The 19,549-nt window shown below is 40.0% G+C and overlaps 1 protein-coding gene across 1 annotated transcript in view; it reads left to right on the forward strand.

The window, feature by feature from the left end:
* The first annotated feature begins 6,687 nt into the window (after window positions 1–6,687).
* Window positions 6,688–19,549, forward strand: part of MSL2 (MSL complex subunit 2) — a 34,266-nt gene continuing 21,404 nt past the window's right edge. Inside the window, exon 1 of the mRNA XM_069473209.1 lies at window positions 6,688–7,070. Within this exon, the coding sequence (XP_069329310.1) occupies window positions 6,929–7,070 (142 nt within the window). The 5' untranslated portion in view covers window positions 6,688–6,928. The remainder of the gene's footprint in view (window positions 7,071–19,549) is intronic.

A 19,549-nucleotide genomic window follows, 5' to 3' on the forward strand; every position in this document is an offset into this window, starting at 1 on the left:
CAATAAACGTTGGTTGCATAAATGAATGGACAAATTTAATGGGCATTTGAATAGTATTGAAAGTGTCTTAGGGAATAAAAACAGTAACATTTAGTGGGTACCTTAATATGTGTCTGGCACTGTGCTAGAAGGATGATCAATAAAGCAAGCTGCTCTGTTAAGGCTAGAGTTAGGGATGAAGACAATGAAAGCAATTTTAATATTTGAGGTATAAACTAAATGGATGTCAGACTTGTTAAATAAATGTTTTTGGATGAAATGAATGGATAGATCTATTGATTCGGAAAAATGTCATAGAAAAAATATCAGCAAGAATTGCTGCTGGAGAAAAAAAGGGAAGTGGTTCTTGGGGGCTCTAGAACCGAGGAGGGGAGAGGTATGAGCACAGCTAAAAGCAGAGAATGGAAGAGGAAGTTTGGTAATGGTCAGAGAGGAATGGTCAGACAATAACAGAAGGACTGGACTGGATTGGATCCTGGTTTAATTTCATCTGGTTTATTGCTCCCATAAAAAAGTATTACTCTAGTCCATCTCTGAAGATTTTTTTTTTGAAGATTTTTTAATGAGTTTAGATTAAGCTAGTATCACTTTCCCATAGATTGAGGTTGATTAGATTGTTTGCTTTCCACAATGACAGTAGATTAAGCATCTGTTAAAATTTGGTAGCAATGAGTGTAATGGTGAAAGTAATGGTATGGAGACATTACGCAGTATGGGAAGTGCAACTTGGGAAGGTGGGAGAGGGAACATCATTTCTAGATAGAGCTTTTGGTGGAGAAAGAAAAAAGAAGGGACAGAGGAAGGAGGGCGCAAGAGAAGGGGAAACAAGGCAAACTTTAGCTATTTCATAATTTTGCAAAGGACCTAACCCCTGAGAAAGTCCCTCTGACATACTGCTAGCCTGATCTTTGTTTTCTGAAAGCATAACTACAACTACTTCTGCATTTACTTCATTAAGCCCAAAGTGCTAGGGTGCAATCAATAAATACTTGTTGATTGATAGTCTGAGTGTTTCAAATCAATCCACACTTCTGGTTTTATTAAGGATCAATTGACATTGATCAAGCTGAAGCAAGAACTCTTTAAATTTGTTAGGCATTTTATATCTCTCCCCAAGGAAAAAGCAAACATTTGTCCGTGCCTGTTATGCACACCACACACTGTACTGGTGGCTTCACTTACATTGTCACATTTCTAGTAATCATTATTTTAACAATTACTGAATTCCCACTATATGTCAGACCCTATGCAAGGCAAGGGAGAATAAAAGATGAAGAGGGAGAAAACTCTTACTGTCTAAAGTTATAGAAGTAAAATGGGGAGAAGACAGGGCTAAACCAACAACTGCGGCATAGCACTTGACAATCTTGGAGAACAGAAGAGGGAAGCTTTAATTCAAAATGAGTATACAGACAATAAGAAAAACAAGTATTTTCCATAATCCTAATATCCAGAAAAAAATAATATTTTGGTGTATATCTTTACAGTCTTTTTACCACGCATAGATATTTAATTTTTCCAAAATGGTTCTATTCATCAGGATTTTAAAAAATTAATATATTAGGAATATCTTTCCATGTCAATAATGTACTTTTATATAATTTTTAATAGCTAAATAATATTCTACTATGCAGATATACCATAATGTAGGTTGTTTTCAATTTGGAATTTAAATTGGATCTACTTTTTTTATAGTATAAACAACTGCAGTGACTATTCTCATATGATATTCTTTTCATAGTCCTAAATTACTGTGGTTCCCAGTGTGCCAAGGTGCCTCCAGAGTGCCACAGAGAACTCACAAGGAAGATGCAGGATATTTCAACCTCGAGGGAAAAATAGCAATATGTGACATATGTTGGACACTGTGGAAACTACTAGCTCCAGGTAGTTCAGTTTCAACAGATCATCATACATTCCTTTCAATGAAGTCATATCTTTGCAAAGCTGGGTTTTTGCTGGTGCTGTGATAAAAAGTAAGCACTGCACAAAAGTCAGTGTTACTGGGAAACGAGGATGGTGATGTTCAATCTGATTCGAAGGTCTGAGAAATTGTGCCATGACTAAGAGGTGCACACACCTAATAGAATTATAGTTATTTCAGAATGAAATAAAAATATTTATTCTTTAACTGTATATGAATTACCTTTTCAAATAGCTACTAAGTTAGGACATAAATACTCATGAAGTTGTTTGGACCTAACTACTTAAAAAACTGTTTCATATTTCTTTTGGCCTAAGGATGCTGTGAAAAAAATTACTGACACACTAAAGTTACCATGAACCAAGAAAGTTTGAGAACCTCTTAGAATAAATTGCTAGCAATGGAACTGCTGGTTTTGAGGCTCTGCAAATTTTACAAGCTTTTAATATTACCAATTGCCCTTTAGAAAAATAATCTAGCAATTTAAACACCTATCAACAGGCTAGTTTTCTCTTCCTTCAAATGGTGACCCTTGAACTAAATGAGTCCAGAGCATTGTGCTGGGTTCTCTATGATACAAGAGTAAGAAAGGACCTCTAGTCTTCTTAGGCTTAGAACCTTAAAAGCAAAGACTGTCTTATCCTCCCTTTCCAGTGTCTGGCACAGGGCTTTGCTAGAGCAGAGACTCAGTCAATACATGTTGATGAAATAAAAAGAACCTCATTTTCAAGGGTTTCTAAGGCAAGGCTGAAAACAATGTTAGGTTATAGTGGAAGTATACATGCTTAGATTGCCAGATAAAATGCAGAATGCTAGGTTAAATTTAAATTTTAGATAAACAATGAATATTTTGATATAACTACTTTCAAATTTTGCATAGAGATACCTATACTAAAAAAATTATTTGTTGTTTGGGATGAAAATTTAACTGGGCATCAAGAGGAGCCTAAGAAGACATGATGACTAAATGTAATGTGGTATCCTGGATGGTATCCTAGAACAGGAAGAGGACATTAGGGAAAGACCGAAGAAATCTGAATAAAGTATGGATTTTAGTTAATAATAATGTATTACTATTGATTCATTTATTGTGACATACATACCATAATAAGATGTTAATAAGAAATTAGGTGTAAGTTATACAAGAACTATCTGTGGAGTAATTCTGTAAATCTAAAACTGTTCTAAATTAAAAAGTTTATTAAACAATTTTCAATTGGCATCCTTTTTTTTTTTTTTTTTTTGAGACAGGATCTCACTCTGTCACCCAGGCTAGAGTGTAGTGGCGCAATCATAGCTCACTGCAACCTCAATCTCAAACTCCTGAGCTCAAGTGAACCTCCTACTTCAGCCTCTGGTGTAGCTAGGAGTTGTGTGCCAGCACACCCAGCTAATTTTTTTCTATTTTTTTTGTAGGATAAGGGGTTTCGCTATGTTGCTCAGGCTGGTCTCAAACTTCTAAGCCTCAGGAATACCTCCTGCTTCGGCCTCTCAAAGTGCTTGGATTACAGGTGTGAGCCACTGTGCCAGGCTCCTCCTGTATTTTCGTTAGCTTTGATAACCCTAACAATTCTTACTTCCAAACAGTAGTTAAACACAAAATGTGAAAAAATTATTTTAAGTTGATAGTTTAAGAAATTTGAATTACATGATTTTTTCCTAAATATTTGATCCAAGTACTTCATTTTCTAGACAAGGCTCAACCAAGCCAGTAATTATTAGAAAGGAATATAATTCAAGATGCTTTGCCTTTAAATAACATAATATGACACCAGTTGCAACCAATTTCAGAAGCTAAAAAAGAATTGGTTTAACTTTCTCTATTCCCCCCCCCCACCTACACACACCAATGAGCCATCAATAGAATTAATTTGGGGTGGCATATCTCAAGAGATTTTTAAAAATCCAGTTATGAGAAAATCAGCAAGGTTAATACCCTGCATGTAATCACTTGCCTAGGATGACTGGTAATTTATGCTGCCTGAATGGAAAACGGTGCTGATTATTTTACTCTCCGTGCTGCTTCTCTGGGGGAGAACAACCTGTGTGTTGTGGGAAAAGACCTTAAAGTCTGGAATAAAAATAGAACTGTATAACAGTTTTACCCGAAGGTGAGCTTAGAAAAGATCTCTATACAAAAAAGTTGGCAGATGGAGCTTTTAAAAATGAGAATGAATTTTAGAGTATCTTTCGTTTTCCACATACGAGACTACCAAATACATTTTGCACAGCTTTGCTTAATTTCTGCTTTGCTGCTAAACAAAATCAGGAAACTGGGCTCCTATTTGCTTAATACTTAAGTGTTGATAATATGCTAGGCCTTGTAAAAAAAAAAAACCTGCCTTCAAATGGTAATAGAAACTATATATATCAGATGTTGCATAGATTCTCTTTTCATTTCTACTCCAAGTGGCAAGCCCCTAAAAACTAACATGCACCCCATTTACATATGGCATATATATGCCTATGTGTATATATACATAACATGTGCCACAAGATTTACACCATACATTTCACTTTGCAAACATCTGCAGAAACATCTATGTGCAAAAAATTATGCTGAAGAGCTTTGGTGTGTCCAGAGATTTGAAATGGTTCCTCCGCTCTGTTTCTATTTGTGCTACTCGAAAAAGGTTTTGCATTTTGAGAGGGGAGGGGAATCATCTATTAAGTTAGGCTTTTGTTTATTTATATCTCAGTGTCCTTGGTCTCCTGAAAAAACAAGGCAAAATCTTGTTTTAAAAAACAGACAACACTTTAAAGAATTTGGGATCGTTCTAGAGCAAGACCATGCATTCTTCACGAGATGTGTTCACACAGAAGGGCCGAGTCTTTCAAAAAAGCTAGAAACAAACAAACAAAAAAGAGTTCGTTTTGTTTTAAAGACTGAACTCTATTCCCGTGCGAGCTCCGCGTGGCCTGATCCGCGCCGCTGGTGTCCGTCAGACCGCACGGGCCGAGGCCGTGGGAACAGCCCGGCCCTGATGGGTGGGAGAGGGGCGGTGGGTTCCAGCCCCACCGCTTACAGAGCGCCTGCCAGGGCCTTACAGACCTCCGACTGCCGACGACAGCAGGGAAACGCCGCCCGCACGCCTGCTGGGCGCGCAGCCACGTTGACTGCTGCACGCCTGCCCGGCTGGCGAGAACCAGGCGCCGAGGCAGCGCCCTTTCGGTGGTCCGGATGCGCTGTTGCAGGACGAAGGCCGCGAGGGCGGGGCTTGGGGCCGTGAGAGGCTATTTCCTCACACAGCGGTCAGTCGGGACTGGGAGAGGCCGCGTTGAAACCAGTGCGGTGCGCCACATGGCGCGACCAAGCTGGGCCTCAGCGTTGGCGGGCATATAGGCAGTGTAATGCGGGAAGCCTACAGCCTACACTAGGGAAGGATGTGCCAACTAACGAATGTTTCACCACAGCCCACACGCCTAGGAAAGGGAATTTGAGAGCACGTGGGGGAGGGGCGGCGAGAGCTATCGGCTCGCAGAGAGCATGCTCCGTTCTGAGAGCCGTAAGTGGAGAGCCAAGCATGCGCAGTGAACCCAGGGTGGGTTGGCAGCGGGGAGGGGCTGGCGAGAGCGGGCTGATGTGTTTATCCGGTTTTCTTGGTGGGCGGTCAAAGCGCACGCGTAAGGGCGAAAGGCGGCGGCGCCGGGTGGTGAAATGCGCATGCGCTGAGTGAGCCGGCAGCTCTGGGAGGCTGTGGAGGGGCTCTTAGAGGAGAAGCAGGGGAAAAGGGAAGCGAAGGGAAAGGAAAGGGCGGGGGGAGGGGTGAGATTGTGCTCTGCGCATGCGTGCGAGCGCTAGCGACGACGGCGGCGGGGGAGTCTCGGGGATGACAGGGGCTTTGCCCGTTGGGGTAACGGTCGTCGTCGCCAGCAGGGCCTGAGGCGCCGCACAGCCCGCGGGATCCGTTAAGGCCGCAGCAGCCCGGGCCCTACCGAGCCAGGGTGGCGCGTGGAGTCGGGGTGAGGGCGGAGAAGCACGGGGGAGGGGCCTGCGGCAGGGCCTTGGTGTGTGCGCTGGGCGGCGGCGGGGCCTGGCGGTGTGAGCGCTCGCCTTAGCCGCGGCCGGGCGGGAGCTGCAGGCGGCGGCCGTCGTGCTTGCCGGAGGAGTTGTCTGTGTTGTGCGGCACCGAAAAGATGGCCGGGCAGTGAGGGGGCGGTGCTTGCGTCTGGTGACCCCGGAGTGTGCGACTGAGGAGCGAGGGGCGCCGCCGCGGCCCGGCCGGGCCTGCTCCCCGCCCCCTCCTGCCCGCCGGCGGCAGCCCGCGCACTTCCTCCCCGGCCCTCCCCTCTCGGGTGAGGGACTCTCCTGCCCGCCTCGCCACCTCAGGGAACAGCGGGCTGTAGCCGCCGGGGCGGAGAGCCAGCGCGCAGTCTGGGCCCCGCGTCCGATATGGAGAGAGCGGCGGCGGCCTTAGCCAGCCGCAACAGCAACCTTCGCCGCCGCGGCGTCTTGCACTAGGTCGGGGAAGCCGACGCCCGAGCCGTTGTCCTTGCTGTCGCCGCTGTCTCCTCGCCGGGCGCTGTGATGGAGTAAGAGGCCCTGCAGCCTGTGAGAAGCGTGCCGCCCCTGGGACCGGGCTGGGGCCTGCTCCCGCGCCCGCAAGCTCTACGGGAGGAGGTGCCTCCGGATTCGGAGATGCAGCTCGAGCGAAGGCCGCCCGCCGAGCCTTGGGGCTAGACTGAGCCGAGTCCCGCCCCGAGCGCCCAACCCGCCGCGTTCTGCGCTCTGTGGACGCTCCGGACGAACTCGAACGCTGGTGTCTCTCTCTTCTCTCTTATTTCGTCTGAAAGTCTCAGGGACGGAGGAGGGGCGCCAAGGCCCCATGTGTGGGAGGATTGCTTCAGCTCCACAAACTTGCACGGATTTTGGTTACTTTGGCCAATGGTTCTGCTCTGATTTCTTCCGAATTGTTGCAAATTCGCCATTGTTCCCTGACTGCTTACAAAGTTGGATCCGGAATTTCTTTTCAACCGGGAGCCTTTGGTGTCGAAGTGTCTGCAATGAACCCCGTGAATGCTACTGCTCTCTACATTTCCGCGAGCCGCCTAGTGCTCAACTACGACCCCGGAGACCCCAAGGCGTTTACTGAGATTAACAGGCTCTTGCCTTACTTCCGACAGTCCCTCTCGTGCTGTGTTTGCGGTGAGACACTTTTTATTGTTCCCTTTTCAATGCTTGTTTTAAAAAAGCCTTCTGGGCAGTGGTAATGTGAATGAGTTGACGGCATGGTAGTTCGTATTAAGTTTTTGTTATTTTGTGCAGTAGTATCATGGCCATTAGTTTTGAAACTTGCCAAGGGACTTTTGCCCGGCATTTCAGAAAATCAGAGAATCCTTTCAAACCGCTTGCAGCGGCCTTAACGTTCAAAACGGTTTAATTCTCCTCGGTTCATCTGGTAATGGTGTGTTAAGTGGGGTAAGATGCATGTACAGTGCTGCTATTTCTTTTTACCTTTGCTGCGAGAACTGATTTAATACCCACCGTGGTCAGACGTGGTTAAACATGATTAAAACATGTACATGTGGCATGTTTGCATTTCTCCAGACTGGTGTTATGTGGGGGTGGTGGTATAATCTGATGCACCCACAGCCGGAGCACTCGGTGCAGAACTTTTCCCCCAGGTTCTCAACAAATGCTTTGACGGTTTGATGGTTAGCAGTGAGCCAGGGAAGACTGATGGTACTCTAAGTGCTTTTTAGCTGGTGGGAATTTTACTTATTACGTTTCTCATTTTGTGATTTTGATATATGTGGTTTGGTAGAGGGTAATTTTAGATGTTTTTGTTCAAAAGAATATTAACTCGTGGTAGGCGGGATACCTTTAAATTATTTTTAAGAGAGAGGAGGTGGTAAATTGTATATTGAAATGTCTTGGAAGTTATGATAATTTGGGTTAACTGTGCATGTACGTTAATTACTTTTCAAAAAACCTAGATTGAAAAGTTAATACAAAGGAAAGGGCAACTGACAAAACAGTAATATATATGCTTGACTTAATATTCTACCCCAAATTTTGAGGTTTTGTTGATCCACTTGTTTAGTCAGAACTTGAGAAATTCAGGCACTTTCAGGCTTCTACTTTATTTAAAATTAGATGAAGAAGATAAATTTTTTGACAGTTGTGGCTGAAGGGGAAAATTGTGCTCATTTGAGATTCACCTAGTATTCTGTATATCTCTGAGGCAAGGCACTTGGTGGCTGGGGGGGTAGTGCAGAAGAGGTGGAGATTGTGTTTTTTGCAAGCCAGGTTCTTAATGTCATAAACATTTAAGTAACTGAAGTGAGTTAGAGATGAAGTGCCACTGTGACTATTAACTGACATTTAACACCTATATAGAGAAGCAGTAGCCCAGGGCAAATCACTTAACTGCCTTGGGCCTCAGTTTCTTGATGGGTAAAATGAGAGCTTTGGGGTAGTTTTGAAGTTACCTTTCAGCATAAATTTTACAAATGTAAGTATTTGGAGAATTTGCTTGGTTTCATGGTACCCTCTCAGTCTACTTCCTACTTTTGTGGAGTTGTTCTTTTTATGTCTTAACAGCTTTTGATGGTTTGAAGACTTAGGAAATGGAGCTGCCATAACTTCCTTTTCCATATACTTTTTTTTTTCTTTTTTTTAGGGGGAAGGGTGCTACTATGGTGAAGTAGGGGAAAGGGAGGGCATATGGCAGGCAGCCCACTGTCTTACCCAAATGTCAATAAAGTGGTTATAATCAAGTAACACTTGCAGAATCTAGTAGATCTTCTTTTCACTACGTGGGTGGGACTTGGGTCTCTAAGGGTAAAATGGTAGTTTTGAATCATGTAGATGTTTGGGATTTTAAGTTCTTATCAATAGCTTTAGGACAGTGATGGTCTAATGGAACATTTTCTCAAATTCTAACCTGGATTTTAAAGGATGGCATTAAAGATAAAGCTACATTGAAAAAAAAAAAGTCCAACTATAGCCTTTTTAAAAAAAAAAACCAGTCTTGGCAACACAAGGGGAATTTTTCTGACATTGGGGCTTTGTAATTTTCCTTCTTGTTCAAGCCTCTCTCCCCATCATCCAATGGAAAAGATTTGTGAGTTCTACTTCTCCCTTAATTGAATAGGTGGCATGAAGTTTCTGTAGTATGGATATAGGTTCAGGTATTTCCCCCGCCCCAGTTTTTTTGGACATAAGTCAGTGGTTATCAAGAGATAGAAAAAAATGAGTTATTTGGATTTAGCTCCAGCATTTAATCATATTTGTACGAGGTACTGTCCTGGACTTTCTTCCTTAGTTCAGAAGCATAAACCCATTCAAATTAATGGGTGCATGTGCAATCTTATTTCATGAAAATAATAAATATGTAAAGATGAAGATTAATTCTATCTTAGTTCTGTAAATAAGGAGTTTGTTTCAACAGGTCCTCTAACACTTGACTCAGTCCTACCTTTTCAACCTTGTATTCAGCTGTGCTTTTACCTAATTTCTCTGCTTCAACCAGATTGATGATTTTGGTTTTTTCAGACACGCCCTATATCTTCCTCCTCTTTTCCTTACCTTTGCTTCTTTAAGTTTCTTTTGCCTAAGGGTCTAACTCAACTCCCTCCCTCCTCGGTGAAGTTTTCCTTGCTTATTGCAGCAAAAAGTTCTCTTTGTCCTCTGATCCTCTGTAACCCTTTGTTCCAGTCACAAGGTACTTATAACTCCTTTCAGTGCAGTTTTTATATCAGTCTGATTCTTCTAATATATAATAAACTTCTTACAGAAAATATTATTTTTTGCACATTTTTGTATTCCTCTTGCTTCACCTTCTCTCTCCTGTCCCAGTGATTTGTGTGTAGGTGTTTATGGCAGACTCAGAGGAAGGAGATGAAGAAGGCAAAGTAACAGCCCTACACACTTTGCAGTTAGGTTGAAGTCTTGGCTTTTATACTTAACTGTGTAGGCAAGTTGCCTTAACTTTTTTGCCAGTTTCCTTTATCTGTTTCAAGTTTATTTCTCCAAATTTGTGTTATATGTGGGTTTATTTTTAAGTGGTTTGAAAAAACTTTTTGAACCCATGAGAACACATGCAGATTGAATGTCTTGGCACATATTAGGTGCTTCATATCCTTTCTTTACACAGAAGTAGAAAGGTGGGAGGAGGAGAGGGAAGAGACTGAACTGTCAGGTCAATTACTGACAAACCTCAGTTATTTACTGGAATTACAGTTTTGTTATTCTTTGAAATGTTAATTAGCTGATTATCACTGTTTTTCAATTTTTTTATATATTTAACCTTCTGAAATTTATGGTGAATGAAATAGCAATTGCTCCAGAGAATTACTTTACTTGCTAGGCCACAGAAACAGTGACCAAGACAGAATCAATATGGGTACTATTTTTTTTTTTTGAGACAGAGTCTCACTCTGTTGCCCAGGCTAGAGTGAGTGCCGTGGCGTCAGCCTAGCTCACAGCAACCTCAAACTCCTGAGCTCAAGCGTTCCTCCTGTCTCAGCCTCCCGAGTAGCTGGGACTACAGGCATGCGCCACCATGCCCGGCTAATTTTTTCTATATATATTTTTAGCTGTCCATATAATTTCTTTCTATTTTTAGTAGAGGTGGGGTCTCGCTCTTGCTCAGGCTGGTCTCGAACTCCTGAGCTCAAACGATCCACCCACCTCGGCCTCCCAGAGTGCTAGGATTACAGGCGTGAGCCACCACGCCCGGCCGATATGGGTACTATTTTTAAGCGTCAATTCCTTGCTCCTGTTCTACATGTTTTGGATTTGCTTATCAGTGTGAGACTTGATGAATTTTGCCCTAGGGATTTAAAATTTTCATTAAACTTGTAAGTCTTCAAATGATATAACAAGTTGGATATATAGAATCAAATCCTGTGAGCACTGTTTAATACAAGGGCGTGTTAAATGGAAAAATGTTGCTCTTGGAGATATTTGGGGTCCCGTAAATTATGGTCCGATCTCAGGCACATGAATATTTTCCTGATATTATAGTTAGTGTCTAGAGACAAAGTGATTTTGGCTTTGGATTTACTGAATAGTTGTGACCCTTTTAGACACCCAATTACTCGTTTATAAAATAGAGGCTGGAGATTGTTTCCCACTGACATTGGGTGACATACGGTGACCAGCTTTTTGTTTTGCATGTTAAGGGCTTAAAAACCAAAGTCTGTTATCTCTCTTTACTACTGCTGCTCTTACACACCACTCTTAAGTAAAGTAGCTTTCTGAGGGTGAGATCCTGCTTGTTGTGTTTACCATTGTTCCCTTGTACATCCTGACAGTGTCTGGCTCAACAAACATTAATCTGTTGAATAGGTAAATACTTGTACCATTGAAAAGAGAACTTTTCAGCATCATCAAAGTAGTAATAGTAAAGATGTTCTTTCAGAATTAAAATTAAACAGATTTGGCTTTATGAAAAACTACTTTCATTTCCTTATTTTTGTCATTTTGACATTGTGGACCCATGTTGGATTTAGTGGTAGGGGTCACTCAAGGATCTCTTTCATTGATGCTCAGAATATTTGATACTTTTTTTTTTTTTAAAGTATCTCTTCCAGTTCTAGCATTATGCTTCTCTTTTAGCAGAAATACTTTGCTTTGTGACTGAGCAAACAATAATTTATGAGTAGCAGGAATTTTCTCATACATAATTTGAGCATATAACCTTGAGTGACTTTTTTAAAACTACATTTCGTTTAGATGAAGGCTAAATTAAAGGCTACTTGAATACTTGTATATAGGTGTTATATTTTATATTTGCTTTTTCTCAAGCATGAGTTTAAGATTTTATTTTCCTTTTACTTGGAATCACTATCATTAAATTTTTTACTGTAAACACATAACATAAAATTTATCATTTTAAACATTTTTTTTCTTTTTTTTTTTTTTTTTTTTTGAGACAGAGTCTCACTCTATTGCCCGAGCTAGAGTGAGTGCCGTGGCGTCAGTCTAGCTCACAGCAACCTCAAACTCCTGGGCTTAAGCGATCCTACTGTCTCAGCCTCCCGAGTAGCTGGGACTACAGGCATGCGCCACCATGCCCGGCTAATTTTTTGTATATATATATTTTAGTTGTCCATATAATTTCTTTCTATTTTTAGTAGAGACGGGGTCTCACTCTTGCTCAGGCTGGTCTCGAACTCCTGACCTCGAGCGATCCACCCGCCTCGGCCTCCCAGAGTGTTAGGATTACAGGCGTGAGCCACCGCGCCCGGCCATTTTAAACATTTTTAAGTGTGCAGTTCAGTAGTGTTAAGTATACAGAATATTCACGTGGTTGTGAAACAGATCTCCAGAACTTTTCATCTTGCAAATCTGAAACTCTATAGCCATTAAACAACAACTCCCCATTTCCCCTACACCAAGCCCCTGGCAACCATCATTCTACTTTCTGTAAATTTCACTACTCTGGGTACTTCATATAAGTGGAATCACACACTATTTGTCTTTTTGTGACTGGCCTATTTCACTTAGCATAGTGTCCTCAAGTTTTATCCATGTGACAGCATTTTGTTTATCCATTTATCCATCAATGGACATTTGGGTTGCTTCTACCTCTTAGCTACTGTGGATAGTGCTGCTATGAACATGGGTATGCAGATATCTCTTTAAGACTCTGCTTTCAATTATTTTGGATATATACACAAGAAGGGGGATTGCTGGATCATATGGTAGATCCACTTTTAATTTTTTGAGGAACTCCATACTGTTTTCCATGGTGGTTGTACCATTTTACAATTCCAGCAGCACACATGGTTTCCAATTACTGCACATTCTCACCAATGCTTGTTATTTTCTGTTTTTTTGATAGTAGCCATCATAATGGATATGAGGTGATACCTCATTTGTGGTTTTCATTTGCAGTTTTCTAATGATCAGTGATGTTGAACATCTTTTCATGTGCTTTTTGGCTATTTTTTATATTATCTTTGGAGAATTGCTATCATTTTTTTTATCTTGAAAACCTTATTCGTTGTATCTTTATTACTCACGTATGGTGTTATAGATCCTGGGATAGAAAGATGAATAAAACAAGTGGCCTGGTCCCTGGTCCCTGGTCCCAACAAATGCTGGTCAGTGTTTTGGGGAAGACAGATAAGTAAACCAATTATTACTGGATAAATGCTGGGGTAGAGGCACTTATGCTATATCAAACCTCAAGTTAAACATTTTTGTACCTGTAAAAATTTAAAAATTTACTAACTGTAAAAGTATTTTTCCTTCCATGTAATTTGTTTTTGAATAGCTGTTTGAGTCAAAGGTTAACCAAACCTGATGGTGTTAATGCAGAGTTTGGTTTACCAGTTTTTTCTGGGGACTTAAATTCACCGATTCTCTCTGATCTGGGAAGAATTCTTTAGGGAGCATTTATTTATCTAGTAGGCTGGTAAGGAATACCAGTGTTTAGCAATTTTCTTGGCAGATACACTTCCTTTATTTCAGATATTTATTTAACTGTTTGATTTCATTTCCTAAGAAGAACTTCCTTTTTACAATTTTCTCTTTTAGTAGTCTAAGAATTCCAAAGTATTTGTTCATACTTGGGTATGTTTATGCAAAATGAAATTGCCTTAGGGACAGGACTCCTTAAATGCATTGTTCTAGATACTGAGAGGGATGAAAAGAGGTTTGATCCACAGCCCTTCATATAAATTGGAAAGTTAAAAAGTTAATAATCTAGTTTAAATAATGGTTCAAGGCAGGCGTTATGGTACTGTAGAATTAGGCAGGAGAAAATCTTTCAGGCTGGTGAGATCTAGTAACTGTGGGCTTGAGCTGGGCCCAGGGGAATGGTGAAGTTAGACATTTTTAGTAGGATTTGAAAGAGAGAATGGTTGGTTTGTTTGAGTAACAGTAAATCAAGTTTATCTGGAATAAAGAGTCCTTATGGGACAGCCCTTGTCCTATGGTGGTTACTCAGGAGCCTTTTGTGTGGGCAGCTTTGATGCCAGGCTAAGGAATTTGACATTCATTCTGTAGACATGTTTTTTTTTTTCCCCCCAGAGTGTGCTCTGTAGGCCACTTGAATCAAAATCACCTAAAAGCTTGTTAAAATTCAGATTCCCAGTCACTACACCAAGACAAATTGAATTGGAATCTCTGTCGTTAGGGCCTTGTAATCATTTTAACTGCCCATCTTTATTGGGAGGGGGATTTGCAAATCACTGCTGTAAGCATTTGAGAAACACTGTTTACGTAGGAGAGTGATGTGATTGAAATTCTTTTTTAGAAAAGATTAATTTGGGGTCAAATATGGGTTTTGTTTGATTGGAATAGAATGAACCCAGTTAGGAAAGATAATAGATGTATCTGTATTAGAGGCCTGAATAGAGCTATGAGAGTAGGGGGGGAAAAAAAAAAGAACAGCACAAGATAATGTGCAGGGAAAATTTTGTTATCCTGTGATTATCATAACATTTTAATTCTTTGATATGTGTTGTGTCATACTTTGTCATAGTTGGGCTTATCTTGGTATGAATGGATGATATGAGGTATTTCCTACTCTTAAATTTATAAACATGTCTAGCACAGTGCTTTCAGACAGTATATACTTGATAAAAATGTACAGTCCACCCTCCATATTTTTGGGTTCTGCATCTGTGGATTCAACCAACCTCAGGTCAAAGGTATTCCGGAGGAAAAATTGTGTCTGTACTGAATATGTACAGACCTTCTTTTTGGTCATCACTCCCTAAGCAATATAGTTTAGCAACTATTTACATAGCATTTACATTGTATTAGGTATTATAAGTAATCTAGAGATGGTTTTAAGGTATATGGGAGGGTATGCATAGGTTATATGCAAATACTACATAATTTTATGTCAGGGACTTGAGCATTCTCTGATTTTGCTCTCAGAGGGAGGTCCTGGAACCAATCCTCCATGGATACCAAGGGACAATTGCACTGAATTGTGTTGAAGAACTGACAAAATTTGGTAGTTTCATACAAATGCATGGAGTCAAATGGTAACTCAGTTCATATCAGAAATGAAGTAGGAAGGATGTTGATTTTTTTGGGGGGGTGGGGAGATGTAAAGAGTGGATAAGGACAGCCCAGTTAAAATATTCTTCAGGGATTTTAACAATATGGTATTGCATCTTCAGAGAATTCAGGTATTCGAGCTAAGTACTCTGCAAAATAGCCATTTCATTGTTCAACATTTTTTTTTTTTCCCAAAAGAGCTTTCTTTTTTTGCTTCCATTTTGCCAAAGTCACCTTCCCTGTACATAAATAGTTATCTCCACTAATTTTAATTTTGTCATCTGAAATAATTCAGCCTTTGATAAAATTTTGCCCTTCAACTGTTGGAAGACAGTTTTTATGTCATTCCTGAGAAGATGAGTATCACTAAGTTAACTGTTCTGACAGCATCCTGGTTTTAATTTCCACTAAAAGTGTGGATTTTTGTGTTCATGTCCACAGTATTTTAGATATGGTCAGGTGGGATTATCTGCCTTGATGACTTGAACAAATTATTTGATTTTTCTGTTTCATTTGTAAGATGAGGTTGTTGGACTAGAGCTAGAAATTTGGTTGTGAATTTGGCCTTGAGACTTTTTTTTTTTTAAAGCTTGACTAAAAATTTATTGAACTGGTGATCAGAGCTTCAAAATCTGGAGTTCACATAAAAATTCAGATTTTAGGTACCTCTTGGAAAATTGTAAGGTGTTGTAACAATGGAAACACTGAATGGAAACATTCCCTCATTGCGGGAGTAGAGAGGGGTTTTCCCTTCGGGGCTGGGCTGTGAGTATGCTCTCGCCAGTTTGCCTTGGTCATACCCAGCCTTTGTCGATTTTTTTTTTTTAAAGCTTTACGTGCTTGCCCCTGTAAGCATTTGGATTTGTAATCCCCAGGAATGATTGTGCTCTGGACACTATTTAGAACCATAGAATTCGAATGATGTGATTTTGAATTATTTTGTGAAACCTTGTTAACTGGTTAAGAATCAGGATTGCTTTATTTTGTTTGGCAGTTGGAGAGCAAATGTTATTCCACAAATGTTTTCTGGTCAATTAAAACATTTTCACAAGTTGGTTAATAGTGGTGTTCAAATCTTCTTTCATTGGTTTTCTAGTGGTTTTGTCAATTATTGAGAGTGTGGCATTGAAATCTCTTAACTATAATTATGGGTTTGTCAGTTTCTTTGAAGTTTTATCAGTTTTTGCTCCATGTATTTTGAAGCTCTGTTATTAGGTACATAAAACAATTTTGAACCTGTGGAATATGGCTATAATAACTTTCATTTTTAATGTTCATGCCTGTAATCCTAGCACTCTGGGAGGCCGAGGTGGGTAGATCGCTCGAGGTTAGGAGTTCGAGACCAGCCTGAGCAAGAGCGAGACCCCCGTCTCTACTAAAAAATAGAAACAAATTATCTGGCCAACTAAAATATATATATAGAAAAAATTAGCCGGGCATGGTGGCGCATACCTGTAGTCCCAGCTACTTGGGAGGCTGAGGCAGTAGGATTGCTTGAGCCCAGGAGTTTGAGGTTGCAGTGAGCTAGGCTGATGCCATGGCACTCACTCTAGCCCAGGCAACAGAGTGAGACTCTGTCTCAAAAAAAAAAAAAAAAAAAATGTTCTTGTCTACTAATTCTGTGTCATTTCTGGGTTTGTTGCTCTGATTGGTTCTTCTCATCATGGGTTATGTTTTCCTTCTTTGCATGTCTGGTTAATTTGGATCAGATGCCAGATATTGTGAGTTTTACTTTGTAGGTAAAATTTTACGTTGTTGCTGTATATCTTTGTACTATAAATATTCTTCAACTTTGTTCTTGGAATGAGGTTAATTTAGTTGGAGACTATTTGATCCTTTTGAGGCTTCTTTTTAAGCTTTTGTTAGGCAGGACCACAGCAGCCTCTAGGGGCTAATTTTTCTACTCTACAAAGGCAAGAACCTTCTGACTACACTGTGTGTGATGCCTTGTGAATTACGAGATTTCTCACTCCGGGTGGTGGGAACAGGAATTACACTGCTGCTTCTGTGAGTTACGGGGATTGCTCTCAGTGCTCTTTTCTGGGGCTTCGCTGGTCTTATACAAATGTGCTAGTCAGTACTCAGCTGAAGACTTCAGAAGGACTTTGTGCAAATCTCTGGACCTCTTTCTCTGTACAGCTCTCTCACCTAAGAAGTCCAGCTGTCTTGGCATTTTAGTTCTGTCTTCCCGACTCAGGGAGACCACCAGGCTTTGTCTGAATTTTCCTTCCCTGTGCTCCACCCTGAAAATCATTTCTAGACAGTAAGGTGGGGCAGTTGTGGGGTTCACCTCATTTGTTCCCCCTCCCAGAGATCACTGTTCTGTGCTGCCTGTTGCTCAATATTTGAAAAGCATTATTTGGTTCTCCAGTTTTTAAATTGTTACAGGCAGGAGAGTAAATCTGATTATTCCATTTTGTCTGGAAGCAGCAGAGTAAGATCACATCCTTAACCTACCCTCATATAGAACCACAAGCCATATATGACAGTTTAAATTTTATTTAATTAAAACTAAAGCTTAAAATCGAGTTTTTCAGTTACTGCACTTAGCTACCAGTGCTCAGAAGCCACATAGGGGTAATGGCTACCTTATTGGACATTGCATATAAAACATTTCCATCATTGCATCAAGTTCTACTGGACAGTGCTATAACAACTGAAGAACTTAGATTTCTTTTTTTTTGTAGGGAGAATTTAGAGGGGAAAAAATGGAAAGGAGGAGACAGAGAGACACAGAGTAGGGAGATGGCAACAATGGAGGGAGTCTTATTTGTTCTTGAAAGCCGTGGGAGTTTTGGAAGCTGCCTTCAGTGTTTTCATCTCAAATTTTTCAAGTTTTGATTTTAAAACATTTAGCCTAGATGGGGTTATAAACAGATCATTGGCACTCACCACTTATAGACCTCTAGAACAGTTTCTGCAACTTAGTAAATCGGGCTCAAGAAAGTGTTCCTTAGTGCTCATGTAGTAAAAGGTTTCTGTTATTTAGAAAAAGAGAGGTAAAACAATTTTTCTTCCTTTAAAATGAGGTAATTTGAATAGATGCCAGATGAGTATCTGGGCAAATAGTGGTGCCATAACCAGTTAATAATTCAGCTGAATCGTTTTATCTGTTGTGAAGGTTTTAAGTTGTTTTGTTAGTCATGTATTTTGTTAACTCTTAGGCATATTGTTTCAGTTCTTTGCGCATTTGATGGACCATCCGTTAGAGACAAAGAAACACTAAGAAAATTAAGTTGATATTAAAATAAATGGTAGATAATGAGGAACATAAAAATGTAAATGATTTTAAATATTTGGTTCATGATTATTTTTACCTCTCTCTGTAAGTTGTCTGTGTTGGTCTAACATCCTGTATCTCAACAAGACTTTGGAAATATTTCTAAAAGTAATATTGAAAAGAGAAAACATAGTGCTACTCACTATGGTTTTTTATTTTTAGAGACTTAAAGCCTACATATGCTTGTAATGTGTTATTTGAAGTGTTTGCAGATACCAATCTGAAGCCACCTTTGGTTTATCACTTAGTAACAAAGCAGAAAGATGGTTAAAAAATATTTTAAGTAAAAAGAATTCCAAGTATGCACACATGCAGTTTTGTCCCCGTATAATGTATTCAATTTTAGCCTACATTTTAAACATTCATGAGTTTCCAAACAAGACACGTCATTTTAAAGTAGATACACCATCAAAATCCATTTTTTACAAAATTTAGATAAATTTGTCTTTGTATGCTTTATTAAAATGAACTTTATAATCTTTAGTCATATGTTGGTTACAAGTGCTTTTATCCATTTAAATAACTTCATCGCATTTTCTACTTAAGTGATGAAATGATTAGAAAAAATCCCCAGGAGTTCTTGTTACTGTGAAAAGTAGCTTCAAGGCGAAAAAAGGTTAAAGTATCTTTCATGGTTCCTAATCCTGTTTGTGTGTTAGAATTTGGGATACTTTTTAAATATGCACATTCCTGGGCAGTATCCCCAGATACTGAGTCAGGTCTTGAGTAGGCTATGTAAGTGATTCTGCTACTAACCCTTGGATGACAGTAGTGTTGTCTTAGCATAGTCCTTGTGTTAGGTCAAAAAAAGAGCGTGTACCAGTAAATTTAAGCAATGCTGTGTTAAGCAAGTTTCTTGACAGCTGTAGTATTCAGTTTTAAGATGCTGAAGTATTTTGGGATGACTTTCTAAGAGGGTAATAATAAATCTTCTGGTTCCATGGAACACAAGTTTGGGAAATTTAGATCTAGATTTATATTGGTTTATTGATTAATGTTTGGTTGTTCAGCTATGAATCAAGTTAATTGTGCCTAACTGACCAGCCTATATTATCTAATTGGTAATAATTTCATGAACAACCATCATTGCTTTGCTAAAATAGGAAAATGGAATATTACAAAAGTACTCTGTAACCACACTCTATAAAAGTCTTCCCTACTTAGTTATTAAGATAAATGATGTCTGGCATTCTCTTTAAATTCTTACTAGAATATGAAATGAGGCATGACTTGAGTTTATGAATGTTGTGGAACTGAGTGGTTATACATCATTCCTTTAATAATCTATGATGAACATTTGGTTTTTTAATTTATAATGATAGTTGGTGAAACTTAACCTTGTGTAAACTACTGACTTACCACCCTGGGTACCAGAAGG

The sequence above is a fragment of the Eulemur rufifrons genome, chromosome 7 (genome assembly GCF_041146395.1).
Source record: "Eulemur rufifrons isolate Redbay chromosome 7, OSU_ERuf_1, whole genome shotgun sequence".
In the NCBI taxonomy this organism is placed as follows: Eukaryota; Metazoa; Chordata; class Mammalia; order Primates; family Lemuridae; genus Eulemur; species Eulemur rufifrons.